This window comes from Eleutherodactylus coqui, chromosome 5 (genome assembly GCF_035609145.1).
Source record: "Eleutherodactylus coqui strain aEleCoq1 chromosome 5, aEleCoq1.hap1, whole genome shotgun sequence".
Taxonomy (NCBI): domain Eukaryota; kingdom Metazoa; phylum Chordata; class Amphibia; order Anura; family Eleutherodactylidae; genus Eleutherodactylus; species Eleutherodactylus coqui.
The window spans coordinates 163,206,843-163,228,416 of record NC_089841.1 but is presented as its reverse complement, the minus strand read 5'-3'; the positions used below and the strand labels follow the sequence as shown (position 1 = coordinate 163,228,416).

At 50.0% G+C, this 21,574-nt stretch overlaps 2 protein-coding genes across 2 annotated transcripts in view; one reads left to right on the top strand and one right to left on the bottom strand.

The window, feature by feature from the left end:
• The first annotated feature begins 4,575 nt into the window (after positions 1 to 4,575).
• Positions 4,576 to 21,574, top strand: part of SPECC1L (sperm antigen with calponin homology and coiled-coil domains 1 like) — a 39,853-nt gene continuing 22,854 nt past the window's right edge. The window contains exon 1 of the mRNA XM_066603580.1: positions 4,576 to 4,730. The gene's annotated coding sequence lies outside the window, so the exon portion shown is untranslated. The remainder of the gene's footprint in view (positions 4,731 to 21,574) is intronic.
• LOC136628827 (uncharacterized transmembrane protein DDB_G0289901-like) lies at positions 8,659 to 14,752 on the bottom strand. Its single transcript, XM_066604921.1, has 2 exons — positions 14,713 to 14,752; positions 8,659 to 10,292 (listed from the first exon to the last, which is right to left on the bottom strand). The coding sequence occupies exons 1-2, from the start codon at positions 14,750 to 14,752 to the stop codon at positions 8,659 to 8,661; spliced, it is 1,674 nt and encodes a 557-aa protein (XP_066461018.1).

The following is a 21,574-nucleotide window of genomic DNA, read 5'->3' as shown; positions in this document are numbered from 1 at the left end:
CATCATATGGGTTAACTAATGATTTATTAAAATTCAGCCTTTTACAGATGCTACAATATGAATTTGTTTTTTTAATTAAAAAAAGTTAATATTAAATTTTTATTTTAATATTTTTTATTAGTCTCTATGGGTGACTTGAACTTGCTATCACTTCATTACTTGTAAAATATACTGCAATGCTTCTGTATAGCAGTATATTGTGCATTTCAATGTTAGCCTATTCAGCCCTGCCAGAGACAGGGCTTAATAAACTGCAATACATGGCAACCCCAGGAGCCTTCACTAGACTTAATGCTGCCATGTAAACTCATCAGCGCCCTGCAAATGTGTTATTAACCCCCACTCCCCCTGACAGGCTGCTTAGACATGCTGTCAACTTTGACAGTGGCATCTAACAGCTTAGATAGCTAGATCAAGTCGTGGCCATTGCAGAAACCCCCATTGTGTAAGAAGCAGGCTTGACTGGGATGGACTGACCGTCTGCTAGGTACACCTTGAGGCCAATGGGACTGCCTCTAAATCTGTATTACATCTCACAAGATTCATCCTCCCGTATACATATTTCTTCTCTGGAAAAGATATACCTTCAACTCACTGGAACAGCCAAAATCGCATCGCAATATGCCAACCTTTTCATGACAAAGCTGGAATTTGATTTTATGGTCTCCAGTTCCATCAAACCATTGGACAATTTTCGCTACCTTGACAACATCATCATCATCTGGACCAACACTTAATAAGAACTAATGAAATTCCATGAGAGATTTAATGCATTCCACCCCACCATAGGCCTGACAATAAGCTATTCGTATACAGGAATCAACTTTTTGGACACCACCATAAACATTTTAGATAACTCAATACAGACATCCCTATACCGGAAACCAATTGATCGACCCACATACCTCAGATGGGAGAGTTTCCACTCCAAACACATTAAAAAGTCTATTGTGTATAGCCAGGCCATCAGATACAAACGGATCTACTCTAGTCCTACATATAGGGATGAACATTTATACCATCTTAGGCCACTATCACAGCGATTTCGAGCTGCATTTTTGAACGCATGGTGCAGCCTTTGACAGTGCTTAACGCACCCCATCATTGTGATAGGTAATGAGGTGCGTTAAAAAATGCAGAAAAATAGAAACAGACAGTTCTCGAAAATCGCGGCATTAGAAATGACGTGTTCGAGCGCAAGTCTGCCAGGCCACATTGAAATCAATAGGAGCGTTATACTGCAATTACCGCGGTGTTTGGGACGCTGTGCTATTCACGGCCAGTGTGAGAGGGGCCTTAAAAGGAAATTTTTAAAATCACATTTTGTTAACCAATGGACGGTATCAGATCTACAAGATTACTTTGTTTCTCTTAGGCTGGTTTCGCATGGACGATAAAATTGCACGATTTTTGTGCGATGCGAAAGCACATGGAAACGCAGATTTATGAAGCCCATGCTTTTCAATGGGTTCCTTCACATTTGCAATGTTTTTACTGATACGATGTTGCAAGATTTAAAAATTGCGGCATGTGCTTTTCTGCGTTGATCTTTTTTATTGGCCATGTTTCCCTATGGAGCCTTCGTTTTATCACATCGCAACGCACGAACTTGCGATTTTCGTGCGAGCCAATACGTTTTTAACAGTAGAAAGTCCTATTGCCTTTCTCGCTAGGAAATCGCAAGCGGCAGTGATGTTTTTGCAAGAAAAAGCATCGCTGATGCTCAGACTTCTCAAGACCAAAATTGAGATTTTTGCCGTGATTTTCTTGCAGCGATATCGTGATCACCCGTGTGAAACTACCTTTACTAAGAACTATGACATTTTAGAAAAAAAATGGCATAAGAAGGCTGCAAAGGGGACAGAACAGAGTCCAGTGACTGTCATTGACTCCATTCAAAAAGTAAAAATAAATATTGTTTAAATATTTATTTTTTTACTTTAATTAGCTGTCAGTGCACTTTTGGCAAAACCAACTTCCTGAGTTAGGCTGCCTGTCCATGGGCGATGATCCGCCGGCGGATTACGCCATGTGAAGCTTTCCATAGCGTTTCTATGGAAAGCGCAGCATCGGCGTCCACAAGCGGAGAATCATACAGATTTTCCGCTTGCGGGATTTAAATCGCAGCATGCCACGATTCTCTGCGGTGAGCCTATCTATCAGATAGGCTCCCTGCTGAGGCCTGTCAGCTCTTCCCCCCCCCCCCCCCGTCCCCCGCGGCGGAATATCGCTAGCCATGGACAGGGGGCGTAACGCTCCAGGAAGTAGAGTTATATCATGGAGGTTCAGAGTTTGGATAGAGGGAGGGGGGGGGGGGGGTCGATCCTGCAGCCATACAATGCGGGTGCTGGCTGTCTAACATCTGACACCCGCCCACAACAGCTCTGATCAGCACCGCCGCTGATCACAGCTGACAGCCCTTTAAATGCCACTTTCAATTCTGATAGCGGCATTTAAATGCCCTGATCGGTGTTATGGGTTCCTGAACGGCCCTTCACGATGGGATGACAGGGCACTGTTAAGTTTCTATGGCAGCCATGGGCCTTCTTGATAGATTGCCTGTCAGATTACACTATAATGTTATACTATGGTATTGCAGAAGCAATCGATCCATTTCAAGTTTTTGTAAATTTAACCCCCCCCCTCCAAAAAAAAAATTACTCCAGAATTGTGCTTTTTTAGTCACTTCACCTCCAAGAAAAAATTAATAAAAAGCGATCAAAAAGTTATTTGTATCCTCAAGTTGTACCAATAGAAACTACAGGACATTCCACAAAAAATTATGCCTTGCACAACTATGTCAACGGAAAAATAAAAAAGGTATGGCTGCCAGAAGAGGGCAGCAGAAAATAATTTTATTTTTTCCAAAGATATTTTATATTTTAACAGTAGTACAGCAAAAGACATATATATTGTATCGTAGTAATCGTACTGACCCATAGAATGAAGTTACATTTTTCAGTACATTATATGGGCAGGGCTTCCAAGAGGTATTCTCCAGCAGGATAATGCTCGGCCGCACACACAATGCTATCACAGGAGCCTCCACAACATTGTCACTCTTCCGTGGCTGCCCGGGCGCCAGATTTATCACCAATAGGCTGCCTGCAGACGGCCAGGTCAGATCCCGCTGCAAGAATTCTTGCAGCGGGATACGGACCCGTGCCCCTGCACAGCCCTGCGGCTCACCCGCTCCCTGCGTCTTCTCTCTGCACTTTGTGCCGGCTGCCGCGCGATACCCGCACGGAAATAGAACATGCCGCGATTTGTTTTCTGCGCGTGTTTTCACGCAGACAAATCGGGGCCGTCTGCATAGGATTGCATTATCTAATGCAATCCTATGGCAGCAGGCACGGGCGGAAATTCTGTGGGAAATCCCGCCATGGAATTTCTGCCCCTGTGCAGGGGGCAACAGAAGATATATTAAACCATCCTCAACAGCCCACAAGTTGGCATGATCTAGACTCTAGAGCATTCATGGCAAACACAAGACCTGGTGGCTGAATCTGGCATGCCACCTTATTTTATGTGGCCCGCTGGCCATGCAGCAAGCCCATGAAGACCTCCACTCTACCAGCCTACGGGCTCCTGCCCACTGGCGTGATTCCACCGTGGGTAAATCACCGGCGAATCACACTGTCTAAAGCTTTCCATACCGTTGCTATGGAAATTGCCGGCCCCCTGTCCACGAGCGGAGAATCATTGCGATTCTCCGCTCGCAGCTGGCAATTCACAGCATGCTGCGAATTGCCGCGATTCTCCGCGGTCAGCCTGTCAGATAGGCTGACAGCGGAAATCCGTCTGTCGGCTCCTGCTCCCAGCGGGCGGCTCCCACGGTGGAGATCCGCTGCGGGATACCGCAATGCCCGTGGACAGGCAGCCTACAGGTCCAGGCCGGCGGTAGCAGTGCAGTGTGACCTCTGAACTCCCGGTTTCTGTACGCAGTGCAGACACTGAGAAGTCAGCGGTCACAGACTGCACTGCCACTGAACAGGACCTATTGGGTTATGTATTGTTTTTTGTAAATGCAGCTAGGGCTTATTTTCAGGGTCCCCCGAAAATCCTGGCAAAAGAGTGCTTCAAAGTCGTGGGTCTTTGTAGTGCCACAAAATCGCAATATCGCCTTGAGAAAACGCAGCCATATCACACAGAACACAGCTGCGGTTTTCTGATACCGCTGTCACCAGTGTGAAGGAGACCTTAGTCCGCACCTAGTAGGACATGCTGGGAGGTGAAGTTTTGCAGCAGCCAAAGAGCCACAGGTGGAAGAACAGAGAAAGTGTTACACTGACAACTACTTTTGAGCTAAGATTTTTTAAACCAAGGTCACTTGATGTGCGATGAAGGCTAGAGGGAAAGTATTGCGCAGTGATGGGTGACTGCGGTAGGTGATCTTCCTAGCCCTCATGCAGTTTTTAGCCCAGTGCTCTGCGGCCGGCCGATATGGGGTCCGCTATAAGTCATACACTGAGGACGGCAGCGCAGCCTACACAACATTCCTCCCAAACAGCAGTGTGTGACCGCGGACGGCGCATGCGCAGTGTAATGCTCCCGGCGGGACAGTGGGCAGGACCCGCCAGCTACGGCTGGGGACTCGCACGCATGCGCCGTTTTATTTCGCCGCCGTGTCTTGTAACAATTCCGTGAGCTCCGGAACCGGAAGTGACCGGGGACCTATCCCGAGCCAGAGCCCCGGAGTTGCTCCAGATTTGGGACCCGGGATGAACACCGTATGTATAGCCGTCATATATTCTGTGCGCGCCCGGCGGCTCCCTGTTGTCACTACGTATCGCTGGGTGTATAGTGCGGCGCTGTGTGCTTGTATACACGTCTGCTGTGTCTGCAGGAGGTACAAGTTGTCCCTTGTGCGGCGACGTATAGAGCCTCCTGTGTATATACTACACTGGGGGGACGTATAGAGCCTCCTGTGTATATACTACACGGGGGGGACGTATAGAGCCTCCTGTGTATATACTACACGGGGGGGACGTATAGAGCCTCCTGTGTATATACTTCACGGGGGGGACGTATAGAGCCTCCTGTGTATATACTACACGGGGGACGTATAGAGCCTCCTGTGTATATACTACACTGGGGGGACGTATAGAGCCTCCTGTGTATATGCTACCCTGGGGGGGACGTATAGAGCCTCCTGTGTATATGCTACACTGGGGGGGACGTATAGAGCCTCCTGTGTATATGCTACACTGGGGGGGACGTATAGAGCCTCCTGTGTATATGCTACACTGGGGGGGACGTATAGAGCCTCCTGTGTATATGCTACACTGGGGGGGACGTATAGAGCCTCCTGTGTATATGCTACACTGGGGGGGACGTATAGAGCCTCCCGTGTATATGCTACACTGGGGGGGACGTATAGAGCCTCCCGTGTATATGCTACACTGGGGGGGACGTATAGAGCCTCCTGTGTATATGCTACACTGGGGGGGACGTATAGAGCCTCCCGTGTATATGCTACACTGGGGGGGACGTATAGAGCCTCCCGTGTATATGCTACACTGGGGGGGACGTATAGAGCCTCCTGTGTATATGCTACACTGGGGGGGACGTATAGAGCCTCCTGTGTATATGCTACACTGGGGGGGACGTATAGAGCCTCCTGTGTATATGCTACACTGGGGGGGACGTATAGAGCCTCCCGCGTATATGCTACACTGGGGGGGGACGTATAGAGCCTCCCGCGTATATGCTACACTGGGGGGGACGTATAGAGCCTCCCGCGTATATGCTACACTGGGGGGGACGTATAGAGCCTCCCGCGTATATGCTACACTGGGGGGGACGTATAGAGCCTCCCGCGTATATGCTACACTGGGGGGGACGTATAGAGCCTCCCGCGTATATGCTACACTGGGGGGGACGTATAGAGCCTCCCGCGTATATGCTACACTGGGGGGGACGTATAGAGCCTCCCGCGTATATGCTACACTGGGGGGGGACGTATAGAGCCTCCCGCGTATATGCTACACGGGGGGGGACGTATAGAGCCTCCCGCGTATATGCTACACTGGGGGGGGGCGTATAGAGCCTCCCGCGTATATGCTACACGGGGGGGGGACGTATAGAGCCTCCCGCGTATATGCTACACGGGGGGGGGGACGTATAGAGCCTCCCGCGTATATGCTACACGGGGGGGGACGTATAGAGCCTCCCGCGTATATGCTACACGGGGGGGGGGGAACACGTATAGAGCCTCCCGCGTATATGCTACACGGGGGGGGGGGACGTATAGAGCCTCCCGCGTATATGCTACACGGGGGGGACGTATAGAGCCTCCCGCGTATATGCTACACGGGGGGGGGGACGTGTAGAGCCTCCCGCGTATATGCTACACGGGGGGGGGGGACGTGTAGAGCCTCCCGCGTATATGCTACACGGGGGGGGGGGACGTGTAGAGCCTCCCGCGTATATGCTACACGGGGGGGGGGGGGGACGTGTAGAGCCTCCCGCGTATATGCTACACGGGGGGGGGGGGGGGACGTGTAGAGCCTCCCGCGTATATGCTACACGGGGGGGGGGGGGACGTGTAGAGCCTCCCGCGTATATGCTACACGGGGGGGGGGGGGACGTGTAGAGCCTCCCGCGTATATGCTACACGGGGGGGGGGGGACGTGTAGAGCCTCCCGCGTATATGCTACACGGGGGGGGGGGGGACGTGTAGAGCCTCCCGCGTATATGCTACACGGGGGGGGGACGTGTAGAGCCTCCCGCGTATATGCTACACGGGGGGGGGGGACGTGTAGAGCCTCCCGCGTATATGCTACACGGGGGGGGGGGGGGCATATAGGGGCTCCCGTGTGTACGCCACCCGGGGGGGGGGGGCGGGCGTATAGGGGCTCCCGTGTGTACGCCACCCAAGGGGGGGGCGGGCGTATAGGGGCTCCCGTGTGTACGCCACCCGGGGGGGGGGGAAAGACATATAGGGGCTCCCGTGTGTATGCTACACGGGGGGGGGGGGGGGGGAGAGACATATAGGGGCTCCAGTATGCACCACGCGAGGGGGGACGTATAGGGGCTCCAGTATGCACCACATAGGGGAAGGGGCATAGGGGCTCCAGTATGCACTATGCACGGGGGGCATATAGGGGCTCCCGTGTATATGTTACAGGGGTGTATAGAGCCTCCCGTGTATATGTTACACACGGGCGTATAGGGGCTCCGGTATGCACTACGCGCGGGGGGGGCGTATAGGGGCTCCGGTATGCACTACGCGCGGGGGGGCGTATAGGGGCTCCGGTATGCACTACGCGCGGGGGGGGCGCGTATAGGGGCTCCGGTATGCACTACGCGCGGGGGGGGGGGGGGGGCGTATAGGGGCTCCGGTATGCACTACGCGGGGGGGGGGGGGGCGTATAGGGGCTCCGGTATGCACTACGCGCGGGGGGGGGGGGGCGTATAGGGGCTCCGGTATGCACTACGCGCAGGGGGGGCGTATAGGGGCTCCGGTATGCACTACGCGCGGGGGGGGGGGGGGGGCATATAGAGGCTCCGGTATGCACTACGCGCGGGGGGTGTATAGGGGCTCCGGTGTGCACTACGCACGGGGGGGGGGGGGGGTCGTATAGGGGCTCCCCTGTATATGTTACATGGGTGTATAGAGCCTCCTGTGTATATGTTTCACGTGGGGGACGTATAGGGGCTGCAGCATGCACTACACGCGGGGGACGTATAGAGCCTCCCGTATATATGTTACACAGGGGGCACGTATAGAGCCTTCTGTGTATGTTACGTGCGGGGGACGTATAGAGCTTCCAGTGTATGCGTTGCGTGCGGGGTCGAGTGGAGCCAACAGTATACACTGTTATGGCAGCACTGAGGTTACATAATGAGTGTTTCTGGCTGAAATTGGGACCTGTCTCATCCCGGGATGGGAGTTCTGTGAGGTCTCCCCTGTGTTGGCGATCCCCCATGCCTGTCGGTGTGGCGTCTCCCCTGTGTTGGCGATCCCCCATGCCTGTCGGTGTGAGGTCTCCCCTGTGTTGGCGTTCCCCCATGCCTGTCGGTGTGAGGTCTCCCCTGTGTTGGCGTTCCCCCATGCCTGTCGGTGTGAGGTCTCCCCTGTGTTGGCGTTCCCCCATGCCTGTCGGTGTGGGGTCTCCCCTGTGTTGGCGTTCCCCCATGCCTGTCGGTGTGGGGGTCTCCCCTGTGTTGGCGTTCCCCCATGCCTGTCGGTGTGAGGTCTCCCCTGTGTTGGCGTTTCCCCATGCCTGTCGGTGTGAGGTCTCCCCTGTGTTGGCGATCCCCCATGCCTGTCGGTGTGAGGTCTCCCCTGTGTTGGCGTTCCCCCATGCCTGTCGGTGTGAGGTCTCCCCTGTGTTGGCGTTCCCCCATGCCTGTCGGTGTGAGGTCTCCCCTGTGTTGGCGTTCCCCCATGCCTGTCGGTGTGAGGTCTCCCCTGTGTTGGCGTTCCCCCATGCCTGTCGGTGTGAGGTCTCCCCTGTGTTGGCGATTCCCCCATGCCTGTCGGTGTGAGGTCTCCCCTGTGTTGGCGATCCCCCATGCCTGTCGGTGTGAGGTCTCCCCTGTGTTGGCGATCCCCCACGACTGTCGGTGTGAGGTCTCCCCTGTGTTGGCGTTCCCCCATGACTGTCGGTGTGAGGTCTCCCCTGTGTTGGCGTTCCCCCATGCCTGTCGGTGTTAGGTCTCCCCTGTGTTGGCGTTGCCCCATGCCTGTCGGTGTGAGGTCTCCCCTGTGTTGGCGATCCCCCATGCCTGTCGGTGTGAGGTCTCCCCTGTGTTGGCGATCCCCCATGCCTGTCGGTGTGAGGTCTCCCCTGTGTTGGCGTTCCCCCATGCCTGTCGGTGTGAGGTCTCCCCTGTGTTGGCGTTCCCCCATGCCCGTCGGTGTGAGGTCTCCCCTGTGTTCCCCCATGCCTGTCGGTGTGAGGTCTCCCCTGTGTTGGCGTTCCCCCATGCCTGTCGGTGTGAGGTCTCCCCTGTGTTGGCGTTCCCCCATGCCTGTCGGTGTGAGGTCTCCCCTGTGTTGGCGTTCCCCCATGCCTGTCGGTGTGAGGTCTCCCCTGTGTTGGCGTTCCCCCATGCCTGTCGGTGTGAGGTCTCCCCTGTGTTGGCGATCCCCCATGCCTGTCGGTGTGAGGTCTCCCCTGTGTTGGCGTTCCCCCATGCCTGTCGGTGTGAGGTCTCCCCTGTGTTGGCGATTCCCCATGCCTGTCGGTGTGAGGTCTCCCCTGTGTTCGCGTTCCCCCATGCCTGTCGGTGTGAGGTCTCCCCTGTGTTGGCGTTCCCCCATGCCTGTCGGTGTGAGGTCTCCCCTGTGTTGGCGTTCCCCCATGCCTGTCGGTGTGAGGTCTCCCCTGTGTTGGCGTTCCCCCATGCCTGTCGGTGTGAGGTCTCCCCTGTGTTGGCGTTCCCCCATGCCTGTCGGTGTGAGGTCTCCCCTGTGTTGGCGTTCCCCCATGCCTGTCGGTGTGAGGTCTCCCCTGTGTTGGCGTTCCCCCATGCCTGTCGGTGTGAGGTCTCCCCTGTGTTGGCGTTCCCCCATGCCTGTCGGTGTGAGGTCTCCCCTGTGTTGGCGTTCCCCCATGCCTGTCGGTGTGAGGTCTCCCCTGTGTTGGTGATTCCCCATGCCTGTCGGTGTGAGGTCTCCCCTGTGTTCGCGTTCCCCCATGCCTGTCGGTGTGAGGTCTCCCCTGTGTTCGCGTTCCCCCATGCCTGTCGGTGTGAGGTCTCCCCTGTGTTGGCGTTCCCCCATGCCTGTCGCTGTGAGGTCTCCCCTGTGTTGGCGTTCCCCCATGCCTGTCGCTGTGAGGTCTCCCCTGTGTTGGCGTTCCCCCATGCCTGTCGCTGTGAGGTCTCCCCTGTGTTGGCGTTCCCCCATGCCTGTCGCTGTGAGGTCTCCCCTGTGTTGGCGTTCCCCCATGCCTGTCGCTGTGAGGTCTCCCCTGTGTTGGCGTTCCCCCATGCCTGTCGCTGTGAGGTCTCCCCTGTGTTGGCGTTCCCCCATGCCTGTCGCTGTGAGGTCTCCCCTGTGTTGGCGTTCCCCCATGCCTGTCGGTGTGAGGTCTCCCCTGTGTTGGCGTTCCCCCATGCCTGTCGGTGGGAGGTCTCCCCTGTGTTGGCGTTCCCCCATGCCTGTAGGTGGGAGGTCTCCCCTGTGTTGGCGTTCCCCCATGCCTGTAGGTGGGAGGTCTCCCCTGTGTTGGCGATCCCCCATGCCTGTCGGTGTGAGGTCTCCCCTGTGTTGGCGTTCCCCCATGCCTGTCGGTGTGAGGTCTCCCCTGTGTTGGCGATTCCCCCATGCCTGTCGGGTCCTGTACGTGGAGCACAGCGGTGTGGCCAGTATGGCGGTCGGCTTGTACTCTGGAGATGCTTTGTTGTATTGTAGCAGCCGGAGCGTTTAAGCGCAACAATAAGCGAACAAACTAACGATGATTTTTAGTCTGGCTGAAATTGAACGACCAGAAAAAAGTGCACAATTCCCGTTCGCCACTTGGTCGCTGGCTCACGTTTAAACCGAGCGATAATCGTTTTTTCGCTAGTTTAAATGGTGGCCGTTCCGTGTAAACGCAGCATTGTTCAGTACAACTTGTCTTCACGACTTTCATTCAGAAACATGAATTATACTTTTCTTGCAGCCTTCCGTACTGGAGACTTGTGATGTAAAGTCGGGGCAGGTAACTCTCCTGAGGACGCCTGGCTCGGCCTCTGCGCAGCCGCTGTATGGCAGACAGCAGTATATTACTAGTAGCCACTGATATGACATGGAATTTAGGTGTCAAACTACTCTAGTTATACAGTTCACCAGACGGGAGTACTAGCATTCACCTATTACATTCCACAGGATAGGTCATAAATGTCTGATTCCTAGGACTCCACCATTACTAGAACGAGACCCTGAGCCCCTCGCTCTGCACCGCAAGACCGCTGTGAGGACTTTAAATGGAACAGCAATGGGGCATTTACACTGCACTCCAGTAATTGTCTATGAAGCCGGCGGCGACCACTACCACCACCTCCTATCATGAGGAACGGTAGTAGAACCGCAGGGGTATGCGAGCGATCAGCTGTTATCCAAGCAGTGTGCTTGTTCACTGAGCTAGTTTGTGCAGGAAGCAGACGGCTCCATTCTTGCTGCAGTGGCCAGGCTTGGTATTACATTTCCCTTGAAGTGAATGGCCTGCAGTAGAAAAGGATAGGCCACCAATAGTTTACAGCTAGAAATAATAGCACAGCATGCAGCATTTTTTATCCTGTAAAATGATGGAAAACCATAATTTTTACAGAAAATAAAAAGCTGTGCATCAGGTTGATGATTAGGATAGCTTTTGAGTTCCTGAAAGAAATCGCGGCATGTTCTAATTGCCGCAGAAAAACACGCGGCCGCCTTGCATTGTAGTCAATGGAAGCTGTCTGTCACGCAATACTTCCGCTTTCCCACATCATTTCTATAATGATGTGGGAAAACCTTATAATAGTCGATCCTCTGACTGTCGTGTGTTTTATGTTGTCATCTATATATATAAAGACGAAAGCCCTCACTGACTCACTCACTCACTGACTGACTCGCCAAAAGTTCTCCAACTTCCCGATGTCGTAGAAACATGAAATTTGCCACAAGCATGGATTATCTCCAAAATAGGAAAAGTAATTGGGTCCCAACTCGATTATTCAATTCTAGCGCAAAAGAATTGGCGGGCCAAATTTTACGTACATAATCTAAATCTCTCACTTCCCAATGCCATAGAAACTTAAAATTTGGCACGGGCATTGATTATGTCATAAATAGGAAAAGTTAATGGGTCCAAACTCGATTATTCAATTCTATGCGCAAAAGAATTAGCGTCCAAATTTTACGTACGGAATCTAATTCTCTCACTTCCCGGTGTTATAGAAACTCGAAATTTGGCACGAGCATTGATTATGTCATAAATAAGAAAAGCTAATGGGTCCCAACTCGATTATTCAATGCTATGCGCAAAAGAATTAGCGTCGAAATTTTACGTACATAATCTAAATCTCTCACTTCCCAATGTGATAGAAACATGAAATTTGGCACGGCATTGATTATGTCATAAATAGGAAACGCTAATGGGTCCCAACTCGATTATTTAATTTTATGCGCAAAAGAATTAGCGTCCAAATTTTACGTACGGAATCTAATTTTCTCACTTTCCGGTGTCATAGAAACGTGAAATTTGGCACGAGTATTGATTATGTCATAAATAGGAAAAGCTAACGGGTCCCAACTCCATTATTCAATTCTATGCGCAAAAGAATTAGCGTCCAAATTTTACGTGCGGAATGTAATTTTTTCACTTTCCGGTGTCATAGAAACGGGAAATTTGGCAGGAGCATTGATTATGTCATAAATAGGAAAAGCTAATGGGTCCCAACTCGATTATTCAATTCTATGCGCAAAAGAGTTAGCGTCCAAATTTTACGTACGTAATCAAATTCTCTCACTTCCTGATGTCATTTTATATAAAGGAAACGTCGCATGGTTACCTCCCCGTGGTATTTCCTGGGTAACGCAGAGAACTATGCAAAATGGTGAACATATGTTTTTCCTCAGTATCTCTAAAGTAACCACGACTTCATAAGATTTTCCTTGTGAACACCAGATAAACACCAGTACCAAATTAACTCGGGCGAAGCCAGGTATATCAGCTAGTCTATTATATAAGAACGCTTTACATTACTGAGAAATATGAGCCTCTGTCCTCGGCATATTGATTTCTAATGATTGTGCAAAGGAATCAAAATCAAACCTCGTATTCATTATAAAAAGATGACATAAAGGCATATTAACTCCTGATGTGCTGGCCAACTGCAACTGGGAAGAATGTAAAAGCAATTGGACTACGCTGTCAATCCGCTCTACACATTCATGCAAGTTCTGTCTTGCAATGTTTGTTGAGGTCTAGGAATTGTTAAAAGGGTATTTATGGCCCTTAACAAGGATAGGGCATCAGTAGTTGATCAACAGGGGACTGTCGCTCGGGGTCCCCACCGATCAGCTGATTGTTCAGTCCACTGTCAGTGCAGCGGGCGACCGTCATCATAGATGGTCAGGGGAGGAAGTGTAATGGCTAGCTTCACTCCCATTGAAATCAGTGGGAGCGCTGCACATACTGGACTCGTACAGTAGAGTATGTCTGCGCAACCCATTTGAATTCAGGATAACAAGTGCGCATAAACATAAAAATGAAGGTACTTTCTATATATTACCGTATATGCATGTTATTAATATTGTTTCCTTTTCAAGTAGTAACAAAGTCAGCAGTGTGCAGACATTACGTTGCCAGGAATGATAATGGGTATTAAGACAGTCTATTCCCAGTACCCAAAACCATGATTACATGTAGAAATCAATTGATGGAAACGGTAGGGGTGAGGGTCCTGCTCCAATAAGCTTACATACTACACATAATGGGGTGATACAGAAGGTAAAGGGGATTGTGGCTAGAAGGGATTGCAGTCAGTAGGGCAGGGAGCATGTTATCAGGCGGAGTACAGAGGGGTTTGCTTTGGGAGATGTGGTATGCCTCTCTGAAGAGGTGTGTTTTTCAAGCACGCCTGAAGTTGTGTGAGTCAGGGATTGCCCGGATAGTTTGGGGTAGTGCGTTCCACAGGACTGCTGCTGCTCTGGGGAAGTCTTGGAATCTGATTTCGTTAGCAGAGCGGAGAGAGCTGGGTGGTGGATTGAGATGAGAGAAGCAATGTAGGACGAGGCGGTGCTGTGGAGAGCTTTATGGATGAAGGTAGGGAGTTTGAATTAAATTCTATATTTGATGGGCAGCCAGTGCAGTGACTGGCACAGGGCATCGGCATACGAGTAGCGGCTGGACAGGAAGATGAGCCTGGTTTCCGCATTCAGGATGGATTGGAGGGGGAAGAGTTTCAAGCAGGGGAGGCCGATCAGCAACGAGTTGCAATAATCGAGCCGAGAGTGGATGAGGGCAACTGAGCGTTTTTAGCGAGTCCACGGTGAGAAGGGTGGATTCTTGCGATGTGCTTGAGGTGTAGCCGACTTGTTTGGGTGAGAGATTGGATATAGGGGGTAAAGGAGAGATCAGTGTCTAATATAACCGTAAGACCGCAGGCGTGCTGTTCGGGAGCTATGATGGTGCCATATATAGGGTTAGGTTGCTTGGATTGCCCTGCATCTCAAACATGGGAGGTGTTGGAGAAGCCACTGTACATACGTGGCCCCTGTGCATTAAAGTAAACTGGAGCACACTGGCCAAAGTATATAGCGGTGAGTCCCATAAGTCTGCAGACTAGCCACCCTTCCTGGGAATGTGGATGTAGTCCTTTTTCTGGCCTTTATAGACATGTGGTCTTATTTGCGATCAGCAGACACTGCAGGCCATTTCACAGGACGTGGACGGCTATAGACTGGGCTAGGAGGACGGGTTCATTGGCACGTTCTGCTTTTAGTCCGTCACCACTAGAATCTATAATGATCTCCGCTTACCACAGTTCCGATTGTTTTAATAAAAGGAGGAACGCCTGTTATTCTATAAGACGTAAGTTGGCGTGTCTTCTGCGCTGGTTTCAGAGCGGCTGAACACAATAATCCTTCTGTTGTTTCTTTGCGATGTGTTGTTGCCAGTGTTTTCCGAGCTCTTTGAAGTGGTTTTTGGAGAACAAACCTCCCCCTCACAATCTGATCTCCAGCACAAAACGCCTAGCTGCACACTTCCTATTAACTGAATCCCCTGTGGTTACCTACTAGCACGCTTAGGAAATCCAGGTCCTCCTCCCTCATGCCGTAAATTGGGCTTCTATATAGTGCAGTATACATGTAGGCTAGTCGCCGAGCACTTAACGGGGATGTTGTCAGTTCAACATTTAGCCATTAAATGTACCAAACTGTGAATTAAAGGGAACCTGTCACATCCCATAAGCACAATAAGCTAAGTTATGGCTTATAGGACAGGGAACATGAAGTCTGGGGGTGTACTTTTTTCACTTGTGGCCTCGTGTGGGGCAGAGTGTCAAGACAGCAGCAACTTTCAAGCAAGCTCTCACTCATGACCTGAAGGTTGCGAGTTCAATTCCCGCGTGGTTTAGGTAGCCGGCTGAAGGTTGACTCAGCCCTCCTTCTTTCTGAGGTCGGTTAAATGAGTACCCAGCTTGGTGGAGGTGGGTAATAAACAAATTATCTGCAAGTGCTACGGAATAAGTTGGCGCTATACAAATAACAAGTCCCTCCCTCCCCTACTTGCCCAGTTTCCCATTCCCACGCTGTCACCCATTGAAATCAACGCTCGATCTATTAATTTGACTCTCTTCCTCAGTCAGTGTGTCCAAGAAGTGCGTGTGCTCTGACTGATGAAGAGTCACGCTCACAAGTGGAGCGTTGACTTCCAGGGGTGACCGCGCAAGAAAGAGAAACAGTAAGAAAAAAGTACCTACCCGGACTCTATATTCCCATAACTTAGTTTATGGTACTAAGATGTGACTGGTATATTGGTACCATTTTGAGCTATATAGAAATTTTGGAAATGCTTTTTATAACATTTGGAGGGGAAGGGGGAAGCAATTCTGGCATTACTTTTAAAAATTATTTTTACTCTATTGCCCACATCAAGAAAGGGTTACTCCATTTCTTTGTCCATGCCTCCAGACCAGAGGTCCTCAAACTTTTTTTTGCCCTGTACAGTTTTTTTTTTTTTGGTTTTGTTTTCTGTAGACCTCCTCTCCTGACGGCTTAAAGGGGTTGTCTCGTGGCAGCAAGTGGCGTTCAGCACTTCTGTATGGCCATATTAATGCACTTTGTAATATACATCGTGCATTAAATATGAGCCATACAGAAGTTATTCACTTACCTTCCCTGCGCTGGCGTCCCCGTCTCCATGGCTCCGTCTAACTTCAGCGTCTAATCGCCCGATTAGACGCGCTTGCGCAGAAGGGTCTTCTGGCTTCTCTTCGGTCCGGCAGCAGCGGCGTTCTGGCTCCGCCCCTTCTATGCATCATCACGTAGCTCCGACCCGTCACGTGTGCGGTCCATTGCCGATTCCAGCCTCCTGATTGGCTGGAATCGGCACACGTGACGGGGCGGAGCTACACAATGACGCGTAGAAGGGGGCGGAGCCAGAACGCCGCTGCTGCCGGACAGACCCGAAGGCAGAAGACCCTTCTGCGCAAGCGCGTCTAATCGGGCGATTAGACGCTGAAGTTAGACGGCACCATGGCGACGGGGACGCCAGCGCAGGGAAGGTAAGTGAATAACTTCTGTATGGCTCATATTTAATGCACGATGTATATTACAAAGTGCATTAATATGGCCGTACAGAAGTGTATAGACCCACTTGCTGCCGCGAGACAACCCCTTTAATATTGAATTTTCCTTAACTTATTAAAGTCAGATAGGTTTTTCACAGCTGACACAGGGCTGCTCACTAAGGCCTCGTTCACACGAGTGCTGTTTTTGCGCAATACAGGCACATTAAAAGAACGTGGCTATACTGCTCTAAAGATTATGTGAATGGGTTAATTCTAGCTATTTTAATTAGCCCGTTCACACAATCCGGTGTGTATTGTGCGTGTTTTCCAGCTCCCATAGGAGTCTTTGGAAAGCGCGCACCAAAGATAGGTCGGGTCCTACTTTTTTTCACGCACCACAGACCTTGATGCGAGCTTTACATTCGCATGTTCTATCTTTGATCGGTGTGAGCCTTTAGTGCGTCTAAAATTCCTTCGTGTGAACCCCTCTATAGGAAACCATCTGTTCTTTTAGAAGTGACCTTTTTATGTACCTATAATGCACGAAAACAGCGCTTGTGTGAACGACGCCGTAGATCGGGGTTTTTGTGGACCATTGTAAAAAAGAAAAACATGTACAATTTTTATTCAGATCTTTATTGAAAAGATACGAAATGCAAGTAAATATTTGTATTTTGGATGAAACAAATCAGAACCTAGTAAAATTCTTACATAAAATGACTCCACAAATAATGCAGTTAATGGGAGGGGAGGGGGGGGGGGGGGTGCCATGATAGCAATTGCTTAATATTTAGTGAGGTATAGTCTCAAATCTCCATGTTCAGTGATTTGCAATCAATTTGTTTTTCTCGTAAGAGGATTGGCGTCTGCACTAAAATCCCTTTCCACGAGGTATAAAGATGGAAAAGCCATCAGAACCTTTCTTGCGATAGTCCATAATGCAGGATAAGTAGCAGGTATGTGCGTAATGCACTGCTGCCGGTATGAGAACTTGTAAGAACTTACACATGAACATAGCACACCACAAAGCAGATGGGTATAGTTCACGCAAAACTTCTTGGTTTCTGGCAGATCACGTGAAAACGATGCACAGTAGAAACTTTGTGGGTAAACTAGCTGCTGCGCAGGTCTGTTTTGTCGCAAGAGCCCAAGAAGGTCTGCGCGAACTCTACATAAACAATGTTATGAAATATCAGAGGTAAGTAATTTCTGTGTGTATTATGTGCACAATCTGTGTAATGTCATTTACAGAACGCCTAAATGTTGATGCTGACCTGCCCAAATGGGGTCCGCTCACGTGGACCACAGAATTTTTATTTTTTTCTTCTTGCTGACAAAATCAACCCCTGGGGGTCCATATAGACCACCTTGGGAACCTCTGCTGTAGACAATTCCCAGGCTATGGTGTTCACCACTGCTCCCTCTAGGGTGATGTGGGTCGTGGCGATGAATGCCTTCATGCGTTATAAGGAGATGAGGGCAGACGAGGACAATGTCCACATCTGCTTTTATGCCTCCTGGTAGTCTTCGGCTTCCGCCTGGCTATCTCCGAGGTTCAATAATTGGATCTCAACAGGGTTAATCGGGGCACAGTTTGCCTTTAGGCCGGCTGTCCACAGGCATTGTGATATACCGCCGCGGGAGAACACTTTGTCACCACCATTTTCCGCCATGAACCAATCATTATGATAGGTTCGCCGCAGAATGCCTCAATTTTTATACGTGAGCTGAAAATAGTCGCAATTTTCCGCTTGTGTACATCGGGTTGCACTTTCCATAGTTAACCTATGGAAAGCGTGCATAGCATTACCTGCGTGTGGATTATCGCCGCAGGTAATGCAGTGATATTTCGCCCGTGAACAGGAGGCTTAAAGGGGTTGTCCCTCGCCGAAACGTGTTTTTTTTTTTTTCAACACCCCCCCCCCCCCCTCCCCCCCGTTCGGCGCGAGACAACCCCGATGCAGGGGTTAAAAAAGATCACCGGACAGCGCTTACCTGAATCCCCGCGCTCCGGTGACTTCTTACTTACCCGGTGAAGATGGCCGCCGGCATCTTCTCCCTCCGTGGACCGCAGGGCTTCTTTGCGGTCCATTGCCGATTCCAGCCTCCTGATTGGCTGGAATCGGCACGTGACGGGGCGGAGCTACACGGAGCCCCATTGAGAAGATAAGAAGACCCGGACTGCGCAAGCGCGTCTAATTTGGCCATTAGACGGCGAAAATTAGACGGCAACCATGGAGACGAGGACGCTAGCAACGGAGCAGGTAAGTGAATAACTTCTTATAACTTCTGTATGGCTCATAATTAATGCACAATGTACATTACAAAGTGCATTAATATGGCCATACAGAAGTGTATAGACCCACTTGCTGCCGCGGGACAACCCCTTTAAGTCATGCTAGATGAGACAATGTTGTCCTTTTTCCTCCTTTTACAATGTTTTGCTTTAATCACTTAAATATCTTTATTTTGGAAAATTTAGGATGAGTATGTATGCTAAATATGTTCTCGTTATGACTTGATGAGAGAGGTTATACCGTAAGACTGATCTCACACGAGCTTCTGTTAAAACGCCACATTTTCTTACTGGGTTTTCAAACTCGTTTGACTTTTTTAGCGCACCCCATCCTCACATTGGGTGATGAGGTGGGTTTAAAAATTACTGAAATAGAGCAGTCTGCGTTCAAAAAATGTGACTCCAGAAACGGCAAATGCGAAAGCTATTCTGCAAAGCCCCGTTGAATTCAGTGGAGGCGGTTTACAGTGTTTCGCTATAAAAGGTGTTGTGTGTGAGCGTGTCCTAAGCTGTACTCCTAATGGATCCCGACATACATACTTATGTACACCCTTGTTGTTTTCACTGATATCTACATAATGTGTCCCGTTCCAGAGCCGTGCACAGAACACACAGTTGCTGGTGGAGCGATGCACCGTAGCTTGTGACCGTGTCCTGTTTGCGTTCTTACGGCCAATCTACTTGGGCCAGCGTCCGGTTCACACTCAGGAAACAAGGCAGTGTGAACTGACCTCTGTAGCGCCAAATACTGTGCAGCGTCACAATGTGCGCAGCGGAACTTGGAATTCCCAACATTAAATAATCTGCACTCTCCTCTTCTTCCCCTACATGAGGACAAATACATTGATTTACAGGGCCTAAACAATTTGTATTAATGGAATGCCATTATTACTGGGACTATTTGCCACAATTGGACAATGTTGCAGACGAGGACTAAGTGTTCGGTGTTCCATTTCATTGTACATTTTAGGTTCGATGAGTTGTGAAACTTTCAAATTCAAATGATCAATTTTTAGAAAAAGTGCTCAATCGCTCTTTACCTGAGCTCTTCATTTAGTCCCTTTGCCAAGAACTTGGGAAGGTATCCCCATGAATGGGCAGCATGTATCAGCCATATGACCAAGCCTGTGTAATACAATGGAGTGGCTCAAGGCACTCTTCTCAGCCACTCAATGGAGAGCTACAGGCAGAAAAAGAGTAATGTCATGCTTCATCAGAGCTGTATGTGCAGAGCTGTTCTCCCATGGAAGCATTGATAGTACTTGGACAGTAGTACATCAAGCCTCTGTGTCTCCATAGTACAGAGCTGCACAGGACGACATGTGCCGCTGTAGAAGCGCCCTGATATGATTCTGCCCAGTGGTTGTCTTCACATGTGAATTCACCCTTTAAATATAAGCCCTACCCTGAAAATGAGCCCTAGCTACATTACATGGGAAGAAAAAAAAGCAGTACTAACCAATCACACCCATTCAATGATGTCATTCAGTGAATGGCTGTGATTAGTTAATCGAGTGCCGGCTCTGATTGGCTGACGTAGCACTCGATGACCCAATCGGAGCAACCTCTTGCTGAAGGCGGAGCATTCAAGCCCCGCTACCAGGAAGAAATGCTCTGTCGGTGTTCAGGAGTACATAGAAGCGAGGGACCCGAACGCTGGCTGCTAGGTGAATATTATAAGGCAACCCCCAAAAATAAGACACTGTGCCTCTATTGGGGCAAAAATTAATATAAGACAGTGTCTTATTTTAGGGAAAATGCAGTAGTCCTGCATATTCATGAGCTGCAGGCTAGCCACACCCACCTCACCCCTCCAGCCAATGATTGGCAGCGATCTCTTTGGTCACAGTAATAGGCAGACAGCAGTCAACCTGCAGCTCATGAATATCCAGGACTACTTCCTGTAGTCCTCTATTCATTTGTTGCTATGGATAACATGCGAGTTTCTCCCAAACTACTGCACAGATCCACACAGCAGACATATCGGTGTAATCATTGTGACTGTCACTACCTTAGGCTCCTTTAGAGGGGGGCTGAACGATGGTGACAGAGTCTCTATAGCAGATATATAGCTGACTGACTGATCTTGTTAACTACTGTTGCTAACAAGTACAGTGGACTGACTCAGTGTTCATCTCTCTGCTCAGACTGTCTTCTGCTTTCTGTGTGTGAATCTTTATTTAGATCAAGAGGGCTCTCCTCCTCCCCTCTGCATCTGTATGCTATTATGTACCATCCAAACTAGTTTCATTCATGAGCCTGACGAAGGGGGTGATATACCGAAAGCTCGCAATAACATCGTGTATTTTTGTTCGCCAGTAATATATATATCGGTATCTCCATGTAATTTGTGGCAACTGCAAGAAGGTCTGCTGTCCACAGGGGCCAATATTCCTGCAGAATATCAGCAATATCTGGTGGAATCTAGGCGTCGATGAACTGCTGCCATTCGGGAGGGCCAAAAGAGGTCAACGTGCTACTAGAGGAGTGTCTGTAAGGGTGCTTTTAGATGGGACAATGTGTTGGGAACAGATGCCCTACAGGTTGTCCCAGCGATAATCGATCCTGTGCTTTTACATAGGAGCGAGCATCACTAGTGAATGGAGGTGGAGCGGGCCGGGAATCGCTCCAGTCCGCCCGCCTCCATTCACGGTAAGCGGGCAGCTCTTCATAAGTGAATGATGGCCTGTTAACATGGAACGATCCACTGTCCCGTTATCTGCAAGCACAAACCAGATGCCGAGATGTGAACGAGTTCTCGTTCGTTCAGTCGCTGCATACTTTTACACTGATGGTTCAGATTCTCGCTGGATCGTGGGAACCCAAACGATACTTTCCGTATAAAAGCACCTTTTGTGAAGTGGGCATTCGGTGTAAATACACGCTTTCTGTTCAGTGACGTTTATTGGTGGAAAACCCTCAATTAGAACAAATTCTGTGCGCTGCATCTATCATTAAAGAGGTGGATGAGATGTTTCTACTAATGAGGTAAGTAGCTTTAGTATGTATGTGTTCCAGCAGTCGGCACACATAATGATACGTTACATACTGTATCTCCAGACGCGT

What these genes read in the sequence shown, in the direction of transcription:
- LOC136628827 (XM_066604921.1), bottom strand. Translation starts at nt 14,752, where the DNA reads ATGAGGGAGGAGGACCTGGATTTCCTAAGCGTGCTAGTAG. An exon ending in TTTCCTAAGCGTGCTAGTAG is followed by an intron (nt 10,293 to 14,712) that starts GTAACCACAGGG and finishes CTCCACGTACAG; the next exon opens with GACCCGACAGGCATGGGGGA.